We start from the raw sequence: 15,243 nt of genomic DNA on the forward strand, positions 1-15,243 counted from the left end.
AACTGATCAACTTCATCCCCTTTCTAGAGACACAGGCCAGCAAGGTATCTAGTTTCTAACTTTATACATAATCTATTTATTTGCCTTAGTATTTGTTTAGTCATCAACTGTCCTTCGTGTTCCTGGACAACAGTGTAGTGATGTCTCTTTATCTTGTAGGCAAACTTCAGTTGTGAAAATTACAAAATCATGTGAGTGGTCTTTTCTGAGTGAAGTTTTCAAAATAACCAAACCAAATACCATTATGTTAGGTTTGAATACTAACACATCGGTTTTCCTCTTTCTCTCTGAATTAGCTTTGACAGGATAGATCAGACTTTGTCATCAGTCTCTCCTAACCAGTCTGAAAAACTGCTGACTATTAGAGATTCCCTGATGATGATTCCCCCCGATGGTGAGATTGAATTTATTAACAAAACCTTGGTCTTGTTGATGATATCAAAGTAATTGAATGCAAACTCCTGCCAAAATTAAAGGCTGAATTCTGTCTTTTTTTCCCTCTAGAGTGCATAGAGAGAGCTGGCCAAGTAAGTGATGAGAACAAAAAGATTTCTCTTTTATATTACGTAAATCTGTTTTGTAATATTTCACAGTCTAAAAAAACAATAATAATTTAATACAAACTTTGTTCTCATTCCTGCAGTGCACAACAACCCCTGTAAATGGTAGGTGACTATGATAATGTTTGACTTTGATTTCAGATGTCAGTGAGGTCACTAAAACTGAAAGTCTTTTCCTTTTCAGAGACCGTTCTCTGTGCAAGCATCAACAGGTGAGAGGTTCTCTCTGCACTTGTATGTGTTGAAAACACTGAGGACACAATGGTGTGTTTTAAATGTTTTTTGCTTGTCTGTCTTACAGCTCTGCAGTGGATCAACTCCTGAATGGAGCAGCTCCACCTGCAACAGGCCCCCAGAATCTCTGCAACTTTACTGTCTTGCAGTACGCCTGTCTTCCAATGGTAATATAACACACAAGACTACACTGTGGCCTTTAAGCCAGTGTCATTGGCTTGTATATGATTCCTGAATGTGTCATCGCTTTATTTGTGATATAAGCTCTTTTGTGTCATCAGCTGTCACGACTAAGCTCTCAACAAGTGGCTGAACTGCTGGCTTGTAAACTGTCCAGCAATGTGACAAAAGAGACCTGGAAGCTTTTCTTCAACAAAATCAGCTCACGTCTTGATGATGCACTTCTTTCATATTCCAACATGGTATGACTAAGATACATGTGTAAAATATGATAGTCAATACATAACTTTGGCCCTTGAAATGCAGTCAGAATATTTGTGCTTACTAGGGGTTGCACGACTACTGATTTGTAAAAGTCGACTAGTCCAGCCCAAGTCGAATTATATAGAATAAATAGTTGTGATGTCATTCCACCCCCAAACCACAGAAATCCCACTCCCTACACGTACAATCCTACAGTACACAATAGATAGATCAATGTTCGCCACAGTGTAATGGATTTTAGCTAATTATATTTATTTATAAGAATATCAACGTAACTATATGTCATCAGGCATTAGATAGCCAGCTAGACTGTGTCTGGGGTCCTATAGGTTGCCACAGAAATGTGCTAAGTAGTTTGACACCTGAGGGGGAAATGATGACAGATGGTCAGAGCATTGTTTTGTATGTGTATGCATAAGATCAGATGAAATAAACATCAACCATAAAGTTTCTCCTCTTAAGCACCTTTTTATTTGAAGTGTGCCCCAACAGGTAGGCATACGTCAAGCTGTAATGTAGCTAAAAGTTAACATTAGTGCCTGAACATATTTAGCTTAGCCTGGACTACCTGTAGCTGCTGGTGGTTCCCCCTCCTCTTGCAGATGGTTTTCAGATGGTTTTCATTGGCCACGGGATCTAGCGTAAAAAGACATCAATGGGTATGCATTCCATCATGTCAGTGGACTTCGGCTTGAAGCGTTATTCTAAACTGTCGCCAAATCGCGTTCTTTAAGGAGCAAACAGCATCCGGGTCAGCATAAGGGTGCCTACTCACTGGAGTTGACGCCGTGTCAGAGAATGTTGAGAATGCATTTATTTACATGGGGATGGTGCATCGCAAGGTTAAAGAGGCAAAACGCGAGGGTTTCCGATAGTGAAGCTCCGTCATGTGACCAAAAGTTGAGAACATTTCAACTTTTGCTGCAGCACACTCCGTGTAGGCATCCATTGACTAATCCTAATCTCAGAGAGGCGGGACTAGCTGTGCTGTGAAATTGAAAAAAATCAAATAAAATACATGGCTGACAAACTCATACATGCAGTGTATTCATTTCCTGCCCTCTATTGTCTTTCTCTGTTAGGCTAAAAATATAGTAATTGTGAAGAAAGAGCCTGGAGAAGAGTTTCAGTGTCTACTGGTACATTGTAAAAAAAATTATATATTTTAAAGAGCCATCTCTATCCGTGACCGCCTCTACCCTCTATGGTAAGCCCCCTAACACTAGAATTTTGGTTAAATTTGAAGGCCAATTTGCATATGTTGCAGGTTACCGTGGCATTTGTGTCATCTTTATCAGAGTAGTCTAGTCTGTGGAATGTTCTCATCATTATCAGTGCTGATACAATGCTATGTGCATGTGCAATACAGATGCAGAGAATGCGTAAGGGAGCCTATACACTAGGAAAAGCTCTGACAGAGTGTTTGACGAATGGGAATGTGAAAGGTCCATTTGGAAGGCGTGTGCCACAGAGGAAACCGGCGGTTTAGTTGGAAGACAAGCAGCAATTCAGTTGCAATCACTGATAGAGATGGCTATCAAATATATATCTTTTCAACAATGTACCAGTAAACAGCGAAACACTTCTCCAGGCTCTCTCTCTACAATTACTATCCTTTTAGCCTGGCAGAGAAAAATAATAAATGACAAGGAATTTATACACCGTATGTTTGAGTTTTTCTGAAATGTTTTTTTCGATTTCGCAGAGCAACTAGTCCCGTCTTATTGAGATTCTCATTGGTCAAAGCATGCCTACCTTAAAGTGCGTTGCAGCCAAAGTTGAAATGCTCTCAACTTTTGGTTGCATGACGGAGCATCACCTGTCGCAAATGCTTGTGTTTTCCCTCTCCATCCTTCCGACACACCATCCCCATTGATGGGGTGTTCGCAGATGCACAGTAAGCTCTAGTGTGTAGGCGCCCTAAGATTGTTGTTGATATGTTGATGCATTGCATTGTTGAGCAGAACAACACTGTAAACAAACACTAGTCCTGAAGTGCATTCTGTGTGTGCATCTTTTAATGTGAGTCTGACAGAACATCACGGCCTATATGTGAGCCAATTCACCTTTAAATTGCAGAGTTTATGAAGTATTTTATAATCATGTGGTGAGTGACTTGTTGACTTCATGCTGACGGTGTCGACAACGTTAGTTGTACTCGACTAGTTTGTGCAATCCCAAGTGCTTACTGGTATTTTGTCATTTCTTGAGCTTAATGAATGATGACATGTTTGTTGTTTCGATTATATTTTGTTTGTTGTTATATTTTAAATGTTTTTATACCCAGACTCCCAGTCCAAGCTTTTTCTTGCCCAATGTTCTGGATGCGATCAGTGAGGTTCGGATCGACCGCTTTAGTCCCCAGAGACTGAAAGATCCTGTCTTCATTCGCACATGGTTTCAGGGGAGACTAAAACCCTTCTTACCATCAGTATCTCAAAGATTCCTGTCCTGTCTCAGCACCAAAAACTTCAGTTGTGAAAGTTATCGTGTTATGTAAGTTGCCCTTAGGTACATTGTATGAAAGTGACAGTGTCATTTTGCAGCTTACCTGTTCACATCCTGCACTGAGGAAATAACGGCCCTGGTTCAAATAGCACACTTATGTGGACATGCTGTCTTTTGTCATTCACTTGAATATGTCAGTCCATGAGTTTCTGAAGGGTGATCAGGAGCGCCCCCCTTTGTGACCGCCAAGCACCCTTATGCCGAGCCTGCACTGGTGCAGATTTCAAAGCAACTACAACCCCCAGAATTATGTCACCAAAGTGTTAAGGAGGTGTGCAAGGGCTGAAAGCAGAATTTGGGACAGGGTCAAAAATGTGGTCTTATAAATAGACACAGAAAGGCAACCGATTTTAAAACTGTAAAAGTTTGTAAGAAAAAAAAAAACAAAACAAAAAAAAACATTGAAAACAAATAAAATCTATTGGAAAATAAAATATATTTTTAGTTTGTACCACCTCTGGGCACTCTGCTTACCACCGTTCCGACTCTGAATACCAAAGAAAATTAGCATTTTAAAATTCATTGCATTTGTTCATGATTTCTATACGACCTTTCTGAAACACTTCTTTGTTATACATAAGGACATCGAAATGTTATAATTTCAAAAGAAAGTTTGAAGTTTCATTTGTTTTGTAATCAGTTCATGTCTAACTGTTTTTGTTCTGCAGATTTGTGGAACTAAATAATAATTTTAGAGAGATAGACAATACGACACAAAGACTGGTCTTCAGTAACTTCATTGGTCCATTCCTGTCACGACGTCAACACTCAGGTAAATGTTACTGTTCACTGAATTTAAAGACTTGAAATAATGATGATCTTTTTCTCTCAGAAAAAAAAACAAACATGGAAATTCTTCGTTTTATTTATTTATTTATTTTTTAAATCTACATACTGTGGTTTTGTTTTTTGTTGGTTACATTATAAATCATAAAGCCCCTTTACAGGACCTCATTTTAATGGTACCCAGTTCTGAACAATTATGAACAAAGTATTTTGTGTTTTCTTTTCAGGTGGTGACTGCACATTGCCCTTCAACAACAGTGTAGACTTCATCCTGCAAAACTTTGGGAGTTTCTCTCCTTTTGCACTGCTTCAAGATTTCTCAAACTTTAGCCACAATTTTTCAGCTGTGAGCCACTAGATTTTATGATCAGTGATAATTGAAGACTGGCTTATCTATACATACATTTCAAGCATGTAAATGGTTTGCAAATTTGTGTAAATTAAGTTTGCCACTCATGTCATTCACAGGTGGAGGCGATTCCTGTTCTCTCACTGGTGCAGTTGGGCGAACTGGTTTTCTCGCCTCCCGCTAAACCAGAAGACAGAAACGACATTCTCAGAAGAGTCTTTGACTTCTTTCTTCAAGCCCCTAACAGGGACAAACTGATCAACTTCATCCCCTTTCTAGAGACACAGGCCAGCAAGGTATCTAGTTTCTAACTTTATACATAATCTATTTATTTGCCTTAGTATTTGTTTAGTCATCAACTGTCCTTCGTGTTCCTGGACAACAGTGTAGTGATGTCTCTTTATCTTGTAGGCAAACTTCAGTTGTGAAAATTACAAAATCATGTGAGTGGTCTTTTCTGAGTGAAGTTTTCAAAATAACCAAACCAAATACCATTATGTTAGGTTTGAATACTAACACATCGGTTTTCCTCTTTCTCTCTGAATTAGCTTTGACAGGATAGATCAGACTTTATCATCAGTCTCTCCTAACCAGTCTGAAACACTGCTAACTATTAGAGATTCCCTGATGATGATTCCCCCCGATGGTGAGATTGAATTTATTAACAAAACCTTGGTCTTGTTGATGACATCAAAGTAATTGAATGCAAACTCCTGCCAAAATTAAAGGCTGAATTCTGTCTTTTTTTCCCTCTAGAGTGCATAGAGAGAGCTGGCCAAGTAAGTGATGAGAACAAAAAGATTTCTCTTTTATATTACGTAAATCTGTTTTGTAATATTTCACAGTCTAAAAAAACAATAATAATTTAATACAAACTTTGTTCTCATTCCTGCAGTGCACAACAACCCCTGTAAATGGTAGGTGACTATGATAATGTTTGACTTTGATGATTTCAGATGTCAGTGAGGTCACTAAAACTGAAAGTCTTTTCCTTTTCAGAGACCGTTCTCTGTGCAAGCATCAACAGGTGAGAGGTTCTCTCTGCACTTGTATGTGTTGAAAACACTGAGGACACAATGGTGTGTTTTAAATGTTTTTTGCTTGTCTGTCTTACAGCTCTGCAGTGGATCAACTCCTGAATGGAGCAGCTCCACCTGCAACAGGCCCCCAGAATCTCTGCAACTTTACTGTCTTGCAGTACGCCTGTCTTCCAATGGTAATATAACACACAAGACTACACTGTGGCCTTTAAGCCAGTGTCATTGGCTTGTATATGATTCCTGAATGTGTCATCGCTTTATTTGTGATATAAGCTCTTTTGTGTCATCAGCTGTCACGACTAAGCTCTCAACAAGTGGCTGAACTGCTGGCTTGTAAACTGTCCAGCAATGTGACAAAAGAGACCTGGAAGCTTTTCTTCACCAAAATCAGCTCACGTCTTGATGATGCACTTCTTTCATATTCCAACATGGTATGACTAAGATACATGTGTAAAATATGATAGTCAATACATAACTTTGGCCCTTGAAATGCAGTCAGAATATTTGTGCTTACTAGGGGTTGCACGACTACTGATTTGTAAAAGTCGACTAGTTCAGCCCAAGTCGAATTATATAGAATAAATAGTTGTGATGTCATTCCACCCCCAAACCACAGAAATCCCACTCCCTACACGTACAATCCTACAGTACACAATAGATAGATCAATGTTCGCCACAGTGTAATGGATTTTAGCTAATTATATTTATTTATAAGAATATCAACGTAACTATATGTCATCAGGCATTAGATAGCCAGCTAGACTGTGTCTGGGGTCCTATAGGTTGCCACAGAAATGTGCTAAGTAGTTTGACACCTGAGGGGGAAATGATGACAGATGGTCAGAGCATTGTTTTGTATGTGTATGCATAAGATCAGATGAAATAAACATCAACCATAAAGTTTCTCCTCTTAAGCACCTTTTTATTTGAAGTGTGCCCCAACAGGTAGGCATACGTCAAGCTGTAATGTAGCTAAAAGTTAACATTAGTGCCTGAACATATTTAGCTTAGCCTGGACTACCTGTAGCTGCTGGTGGTTCCCCCTCCTCTTGCAGATGGTTTTCAGATGGTTTTCATTGGCCACGGGATCTAGCGTAAAAAGACATCAATGGGTATGCATTCCATCATGTCAGTGGACTTCGGCTTGAAGCGTTATTCTAAACTGTCGCCAAATCGCGTTCTTTAAGGAGCAAACAGCATCCGGGTCAGCATAAGGGTGCCTACTCACTGGAGTTGACGCCGTGTCAGAGAATGTTGAGAATGCATTTATTTACATGGGGATGGTGCATCGCAAGGTTAAAGAGGCAAAACGCGAGGGTTTCCGATAGTGAAGCTCCGTCATGTGACCAAAAGTTGAGAACATTTCAACTTTTGCTGCAGCATACTCCGTGTAGGCATCCATTGACTAATCCTAATCTCAGAGAGGCGGGACTAGCTGTGCTGTGAAATTGAAAAAAATCAAATAAAATACATGGCTGACAAACTCATACATGCAGTGTATTCATTTCCTGCCCTCTATTGTCTTTCTCTGTTAGGCTAAAAATATAGTAATTGTGAAGAAAGAGCCTGGAGAAGAGTTTCAGTGTCTACTGGTACATTGTAAAAAAAATTATATATTTTAAAGAGCCATCTCTATCCGTGACCGCCTCTACCCTCTATGGTAAGCCCCCTAACACTAGAATTTTGGTTAAATTTGAAGGCCAATTTGCATATGTTGCAGGTTACCGTGGCATTTGTGTCATCTTTATCAGAGTAGTCTAGTCTGTGGAATGTTCTCATCATTATCAGTGCTGATACAATGCTATGCGCATGTGCAATACAGATGCAGAGAATGCGTAAGGGAGCCTATACACTAGGAAAAGCTCTGACAGAGTGTTTGACGAATGGGAATGTGAAAGGTCCATTTGGAAGGCGTGTGCCACAGAGGAAACCGGCGGTTTAGTTGGAAGACAAGCAGCAATTCAGTTGCAATCACTGATAGAGATGGCTATCAAATATATATCTTTTCAACAATGTACCAGTAAACAGCGAAACACTTCTCCAGGCTCTCTCTCTACAATTACTATCCTTTTAGCCTGGCAGAGAAAAATAATAAATGACAAGGAATTTATACACCGTATGTTTGAGTTTTTCTGAAATGTTTTTTTCGATTTCGCAGAGCAACTAGTCCCGTCTTATTGAGATTCTCATTGGTCAAAGCATGCCTACCTTAAAGTGCGTTGCAGCCAAAGTTGAAATGCTCTCAACTTTTGGTTGCATGACGGAGCATCACCTGTCGCAAATGCTTGTGTTTTCCCTCTCCATCCTTCCGACACACCATCCCCATTGATGGGGTGTTCGCAGATGCACAGTAAGCTCTAGTGTGTAGGCGCCCTAAGATTGTTGTTGATATGTTGATGCATTGCATTGTTGAGCAGAACAACACTGTAAACAAACACTAGTCCTGAAGTGCATTCTGTGTGTGCATCTTTTAATGTGAGTCTGACAGAACATCACGGCCTATATGTGAGCCAATTCACCTTTAAATTGCAGAGTTTATGAAGTATTTTATAATCATGTGGTGAGTGACTTGTTGACTTCATGCTGACGGTGTCGACAACGTTAGTTGTACTCGACTAGTTTGTGCAATCCCAAGTGCTTACTGGTATTTTGTCATTTCTTGAGCTTAATGAATGATGACATGTTTGTTGTTTCGATTATATTTTGTTTGTTGTTATATTTTAAATGTTTTTATACCCAGACTCCCAGTCCAAGCTTTTTCTTGCCCAATGTTCTGGATGCGATCAGTGAGGTTCGGATCGACCGCTTTAGTCCCCAGAGACTGAAAGATCCTGTCTTCATTCGCACATGGTTTCAGGGGAGACTAAAACCCTTCTTACCATCAGTATCTCAAAGATTCCTGTCCTGTCTCAGCACCAAAAACTTCAGTTGTGAAAGTTATCGTGTTATGTAAGTTGCCCTTAGGTACATTGTATGAAAGTGACAATGTCATTTTGCAGCTTACCTGTTCACATCCTGCACTGATGAAATAACGGCCCTGGTTCAAATAGCACACTTATGTGGACATGCTGTCTTTTGTCATTCACTTGAATATGTCAGTCCATGAGTTTCTGAAGGGTGATCAGGAGCGCCCCCTTTGTGACCGCCAAGCACCCTTATGCCGAGCCTGCACTGGTGCAGATTTCAAAGCAACTACAACCCCCAGAATTATGTCACCAAAGTGTTAAGGAGGTGTGCAAGGGCTGAAAGCAGAATTTGGGACAGGGTCAAAAATGTGGTCTTATAAATAGACACAGAAAGGCAACCGATTTTAAAACTGTAAAAGTTTGTAAGAAAAAAAAAACAAAACAAAAAAAAACATTGAAAACAAATAAAATCTATTGGAAAATAAAATATATTTTTAGTTTGTACCACCTCTGGGCACTCTGCTTACCACCGTTCCGACTCTGAATACCAAAGAAAATTAGCATTTTAAAATTCATTGCATTTGTTCATGATTTCTATACGACCTTTCTGAAACACTTCTTTGTTATACATAAGGACATCGAAATGTTATAATTTCAAAAGAAAGTTTGAAGTTTCATTTGTTTTGTAATCAGTTCATGTCTAACTGTTTTTGTTCTGCAGATTTGTGGAATTAAATAATAATTTTAGAGAGATAGACAATACGACACAAAGACTGGTCTTCAGTAACTTCATTGGTCCATTCCTGTCACGACGTCAACACTCAGGTAAATGTTACTGTTCACTGAATTTAAAGACTTGAAATAATGATGATCTTTTTCTCTCAGAAAAAAAACAAACATGGAAATTCTTCGTTTTATTTATTTATTTATTTTTTAAATCTACATACTGTGGTTTTGTTTTTTGTTGGTTACATTATAAATCATAAAGCCCCTTTACAGGACCTCATTTTAATGGTACCCAGTTCTGAACAATTATGAACAAAGTATTTTGTGTTTTCTTTTCAGGTGGTGACTGCACATTGCCCTTCAACAACAGTGTAGACTTCATCCTGCAAAACTTTGGGAGTTTCTCTCCTTTTGCACTGCTTCAAGATTTCTCAAACTTTAGCCACAATTTTTCAGCTGTGAGCCACTAGATTTTATGATCAGTGATAATTGAAGACTGGCTATTATCTATACATACATTTCAAGCATGTAAATGGTTTGCAAATTTGTGTAAATTAAGTTTGCCACTCATGTCATTCACAGGTGGAGGCGATTCCTGTTCTCTCACTGGTGCAGTTGGGTGAACTGGTTTTCTCGCCTCCCGCTAAACCAAAAGACAGAAACGACATTCTCAGAAGAGTCTTTGACTTCCTTCTTCAAGCCCCTAACAGGGACAAACTGATCAACTTCATCCCCTTTCTAGAGACACAGGCCAGCAAGGTATCTAGTTTCTAACTTTATACATAATCTATTTATTTGCCTTAGTATTTGTTTAGTCATCAACTGTCCTTCGTGTTCCTGGACAACAGTGTAGTGATGTCTCTTTATCTTGTAGGCAAACTTCAGTTGTGAAAATTACAAAATCATGTGAGTGGTCTTTTCTGAGTGAAGTTTTCAAAATAACCAAACCAAATACCATTATGTTAGGTTTGAATACTAACACATCGGTTTTCCTCTTTCTCTCTGAATTAGCTTTGACAGGATAGATCAGACTTTATCATCAGTCTCTCCTAACCAGTCTGAAACACTGCTAACTATTAGAGATTCCCTGATGATGATTCCTCCCGATGGTGAGATTGAATTTACTAACAAAACCTTGGTCTTGTTGATGACATCAAAGTAATTGAATGCAAACTCCTGCCAAAATTAAAGGCTGAATTCTGTCTTTTTTTCCCTCTAGAGTGCATAGAGAGAGCTGGCCAAGTAAGTGATGAGAACAAAAAGATTTCTCTTTTATATTACGTAAATCTGTTTTGTAATATTTCACAGTCTAAAAAAACAATAATAATTTAATACAAACTTTGTTCTCATTCCTGCAGTGCACAACAACCCCTGTAAATGGTAGGTGACTATGATAATGTTTGACTTTGATGATTTCAGATGTCAGTGAGGCCACTAAAACTGAAAGTCTTTTCCTTTTCAGAGACCGTTCTCTGTGCAAGCATCAACAGGTGAGAGGTTCTCTCTGCACTTGTATGTGTTGAAAACACTGAGGACACAATGGTGTGTTTTAAATGTTTTTTGCTTGTCTGTCTTACAGCTCTGCAGTGGATCAACTCCTGAATGGAGCAGCTCCATCTGCAACAGGCCCCCAGAATCTCTGCAACTTTACTGTCTTGCAGTACGCCTGTCTTCCAATGGTAATAATACACACAAGACTACACTGTGGCCTTTAAGCCAGTGTCATTGGCTTGTATATGATTCCTTAATGTGTCATCGCTTTATTTGTGATATAAGCTCTTTTGTGTCATCAGCTGTCACGACTAAGCTCTCAACAAGTGGCTGACCTGCTGGCTTGTAAACTGTCCAGCAATGTGACAAAAGAGACCTGGAAGCTTTTCTTCAACAAAATCAGCTCACGTCTTGATGATGCACTTCTTTCATATTCCAACATGGTATGATACACATGTGTGAGACGTATATGAAATGTGTGATAAAGCCAGACACGACTGCTTACCTTGTATTTACAGGTAGTTTTCCTTAAGCGTAACAGATGCTTATTTTAAAAATATTTGAATACCCAGACTTCCAGTCCCAGCAACTTGTCCCTATCTGATGTTCTGGATGTGATCAGTGAGGTTCGGATCAATCGCTTTAGTCCCCAGAGACTGAAAGATCCTGTCTTCATTCACACATGGTTTCAGGGGAGACTTAAACCCTTTTTACCATCCGTATCTCAAAGATTCCTGTCCTGTCTCAGCACCAAAAACTTCAGTTGCGAAAATTATCGTATTATGTAAGTTGCTCTTTTAGTTACATGGTTTGAAGTGAATATGTATTTTTGTAGCCACATAAATAAAAAGTAAATGTTGTGTTTGTAATATTTTAGTGTGGAGCCACTTGTAAATGCAATCCCACGAGACGGAAAAGATGTTTGCAATCCAACAGCCACTGAAAGACAGGATATGATCTACACAGAGTTAATTAAAGCTTTCCTGTCTCGCAATGACACTGATGGTTGGTTTGAAGTATTTTCTGCCACTTTCTTGCTTAAAAGTACATCCTACATTAGGGTGGTCCTCCTTCATGGTAGCCTCCATTTTGAGATCATATGATGAGCCGGTTACTACACCTTTAGCACTACACCCCCGAGCTGTTCAGCCATGATGTCAGTTTGGTGGCAAACCCGAAATGCTAATTCGTCATGGGTTCCCTCAGGAAATTCCTATGGGCTTTAATAATGTGTGTGTGGGGGGGGGCCTGGGTAGCTCAATGGTAAAATACACTGGCTACCACCCCTGGAGTTTGCTAGCTCGCTAGTTCGAATCCCAGGGCGTGCTGAGTGACTTCAGCCAGGTCTCCTAAGCAACCAAATTGGCCCGGTTGCTAGGGAGGGTAGAGTCACATGGGGTAAACTCCTCGTGGTCACTATAATGTGGTTCGTTCTCGGTGGGGCGTGTGGTAAGTTGAGCGTGGTTGCCGCAGTGGATGGCGTGAAGCCTCCATGCGCTGTCTCCGTGGCAACGCGCTCAACAAGCCACGTGATAAGATGCGTGGGTTGATGGTTTCAGACGTGGAGGCAACTAGGATTCGTCCTCCGCCACCCAGACTGAGGCGAATCACTACGCGACCACGAGGACTTAAAAGCACATTGGGAGAAAAAGGAAAAAAAAAAAAAAAAAAAAACATTATTATTTTATGAGTAAAATAAGGTCTGTGGTGAACATTACTGAAAGATACTTTGGCATTTTGTTCTACAACATAAATTACATACAATCATACCTCAAACAAGCCGCAGTATTCCTTAATTAGCAGCTTGTTAGCAACATTTTTATTTTATTTTTAAACACAGCAGCTTCAAAATTCACGTTTGAGATATGACTGTGTGTAGTTTGTTGTTGAACAAAACGTCCAAGAATGTTTACCAAATACCTTATTTTATTCATAAATCCAAAACTGGCATTATAAAAAAAACATAGGAAAATCCAGAGGCTTGAAAATGGAAGTTGGAACTACAAACTGAACAGCTCTTTTATCTAATACTTTGAGTCAGAATGAATTAAGGATGACAAATGTATTTCTGCAATGGCACCGATGACCAGGGATCAACCCTAACACTAACGCTGGGGTTAACTTAGGATTTTGGAGGTGCACTCACTAAATAGAGCCAGAATGTGTGTACTGGAACAAACAAAAAATGGACTGGAGCATATTTATACTAATTAAATTGAAAAACTGCCAATCCATTTTTTCCCCCAATCAATAATCCTATTTTAACCCTTTTGGTAGCCAAAAACTTTTCTTTTGATGATGCTGCAACCACACTAATAGGTGTCAATATAAAGTCCAAAACAACCGGCATAAACAGTGAGGTGAACAAAAATTACTTTGTACAATTTTGACTAATCCAGTGAATTACAATGTAAATGTTCCTTTGGCTCTTCTAGATCCCAGGTGCCTTAGGGACACAGCTAACAGTACACAGTGGGTTGTTAGAAACTTTGGGCCATTTGTTCAATCAGCTCCCCTAAAGGAACTAGTTACACTGAACAGAAACTTCACAGCGGTGAGTGATAAATGATGCATTTCATGCAAAATCCATCAAATCACAAATAATCATCATAACAGTCATTTTGTCTCTGAATTTTGGCAGGTGGATGTTCTGCCTCTTTTGAGCCTAAGACAATTAGCTGAGATTACTTCCACCCCTGGGATATTTACAAATCTTCGAAATGTCATCAGTGTAATGCAGATTGTAAAGGATTGCCAGTTGGGCACTTTCTTTGACATCTTTTCTCCAGCAGTGCAGGTATAAAGAATACACTAAGGCTTAAATCTGAAGTATGCAACTTTTTTATTGTTGAAGTACTTTCTTCAATCCCAGCTTAATATGCAGAGACAACTATAAGTAAGCCATCTATAGGTTAATTTTCTTGAAAACTATAAAATCTTTGTGTCTGTGGCTCTATAAAAAAATCATGTGTTTGTTTTGAGCAACCCGTTTAGACCTGCCCCAACAACATTACTCAACCAATAGTGTGAGGTGGGGGGGCGGGACTATCTGTTTTTGATCAATGGCAGATTAGGGGTGTGTTGAGAGCTGTTTTCTATTCCATTCGGTAGAGCTAGTGTCACAGAAATTACATACTTCAGCTTTAAAAATAAACTTTATATCAATATAGTATTTCAAAATCTTCAGGATCATCCTGCAATGATATTTACTTTCTCTCGTTTAGGACATTCCGCTCACACAAGATGTCAAAGACACACTGATGCAACAGATATTTGATAGAGTCAGTCTGTCTAATCTAACCATCCGTAATGAGGAAGTTCTGGTCTGGATCAATAAAAGACTACAACCTCTGTTAAACAACCTTACAGAAAGCTTTGTGGCTCCATTTTTCAGCATCCTTAACGCAAGGAACTGCAACATCACTCAAACTGGGTAAGAACAGAGGATATTTTGAGAATTTGGCTATCAGTCAGAGACACTGAATGTGAATTTGTATTTGTATATCACATTTATAAGCATTAAAGGAAGCTACTGTTCAGTCAATATGCATCACACTGTTTAATTTCAATTGACAGATTGAAGCTATTAGATGTTGTCCGACCTTCGATGCCAATTAATACCAAAAACGCAATCTACAGAAACATTCTGCTGTCCATCGGAGGTATTTCTTTGCCAATGACATAAACATTACATGAAAGTTGTGGAAATAAATTTCACTGTCACGTAGTGATCATTTCTGTGAAAAGATGTACATAATCCTGATTCAAATCCAAATGAATTTGTGTCAAAATGAAACTATCTTTAAGATATAATGTCTCTTGTAGGTGCACAGCCTCTGAAGTGCTACACAAACAACAGCTTTATCGTGTTCCTAAATGAAAGCCTGCTTGGCTTTGGGCCAATTCCAAATTTAACATCTTTCCTCTCTCTGATGCCACCACCTCGGAAATCTGAGGTATGCTTCATAATAAACTAACTCTATGATTCTGATGCTTTATGTAGAAACTCGTGTTTAATTCCTTTATTTCAGCTTATAAACTCTATAGCTCCTGCTGAGCTGGGAACCTACTTCAGACAGCCAGATGTGGTGGACAATGAGGCAGAGATCTGTGTGGTGCTTAAAAGCTTTGTCAAAACCCCTGAGTTCTTGGATACTGTGAGTTCTACTTTTGTGCTTATAATGGCCATTAGAGTACAG

At 39.2% G+C, this 15,243-nt stretch overlaps 1 protein-coding gene across 1 annotated transcript in view; it reads left to right on the forward strand.

Moving 5' to 3' along the window:
* The window catches only part of mslna (mesothelin a), a 54,741-nt gene that overhangs the window by 11,776 nt on the left and 27,722 nt on the right, over nucleotides 1–15,243 (forward strand). The window contains exons 7-40 of the mRNA XM_051714857.1: nucleotides 644–665; nucleotides 745–772; nucleotides 862–961; nucleotides 1,076–1,216; nucleotides 3,526–3,734; nucleotides 4,415–4,518; nucleotides 4,760–4,878; nucleotides 5,001–5,177; nucleotides 5,293–5,324; nucleotides 5,430–5,527; nucleotides 5,638–5,660; nucleotides 5,777–5,798; nucleotides 5,881–5,908; nucleotides 5,998–6,097; nucleotides 6,212–6,352; nucleotides 8,662–8,870; nucleotides 9,549–9,652; nucleotides 9,893–10,011; nucleotides 10,136–10,312; nucleotides 10,428–10,459; nucleotides 10,565–10,662; nucleotides 10,773–10,795; nucleotides 10,912–10,933; nucleotides 11,016–11,043; nucleotides 11,133–11,232; nucleotides 11,347–11,487; nucleotides 11,617–11,828; nucleotides 11,922–12,049; nucleotides 13,480–13,598; nucleotides 13,686–13,841; nucleotides 14,269–14,477; nucleotides 14,621–14,706; nucleotides 14,870–15,000; nucleotides 15,076–15,201. Of these exons, the coding sequence (XP_051570817.1) occupies nucleotides 644–665; nucleotides 745–772; nucleotides 862–961; nucleotides 1,076–1,216; nucleotides 3,526–3,734; nucleotides 4,415–4,518; nucleotides 4,760–4,878; nucleotides 5,001–5,177; nucleotides 5,293–5,324; nucleotides 5,430–5,527; nucleotides 5,638–5,660; nucleotides 5,777–5,798; nucleotides 5,881–5,908; nucleotides 5,998–6,097; nucleotides 6,212–6,352; nucleotides 8,662–8,870; nucleotides 9,549–9,652; nucleotides 9,893–10,011; nucleotides 10,136–10,312; nucleotides 10,428–10,459; nucleotides 10,565–10,662; nucleotides 10,773–10,795; nucleotides 10,912–10,933; nucleotides 11,016–11,043; nucleotides 11,133–11,232; nucleotides 11,347–11,487; nucleotides 11,617–11,828; nucleotides 11,922–12,049; nucleotides 13,480–13,598; nucleotides 13,686–13,841; nucleotides 14,269–14,477; nucleotides 14,621–14,706; nucleotides 14,870–15,000; nucleotides 15,076–15,201 (3,564 nt within the window). The remainder of the gene's footprint in view (nucleotides 1–643; nucleotides 666–744; nucleotides 773–861; nucleotides 962–1,075; nucleotides 1,217–3,525; nucleotides 3,735–4,414; nucleotides 4,519–4,759; nucleotides 4,879–5,000; nucleotides 5,178–5,292; nucleotides 5,325–5,429; nucleotides 5,528–5,637; nucleotides 5,661–5,776; nucleotides 5,799–5,880; nucleotides 5,909–5,997; nucleotides 6,098–6,211; nucleotides 6,353–8,661; nucleotides 8,871–9,548; nucleotides 9,653–9,892; nucleotides 10,012–10,135; nucleotides 10,313–10,427; nucleotides 10,460–10,564; nucleotides 10,663–10,772; nucleotides 10,796–10,911; nucleotides 10,934–11,015; nucleotides 11,044–11,132; nucleotides 11,233–11,346; nucleotides 11,488–11,616; nucleotides 11,829–11,921; nucleotides 12,050–13,479; nucleotides 13,599–13,685; nucleotides 13,842–14,268; nucleotides 14,478–14,620; nucleotides 14,707–14,869; nucleotides 15,001–15,075; nucleotides 15,202–15,243) is intronic.

Source organism: Myxocyprinus asiaticus, chromosome 13, assembly GCF_019703515.2.
Source record: "Myxocyprinus asiaticus isolate MX2 ecotype Aquarium Trade chromosome 13, UBuf_Myxa_2, whole genome shotgun sequence".
Lineage (NCBI taxonomy): Eukaryota > Metazoa > Chordata > Actinopteri > Cypriniformes > Catostomidae > Myxocyprinus > Myxocyprinus asiaticus.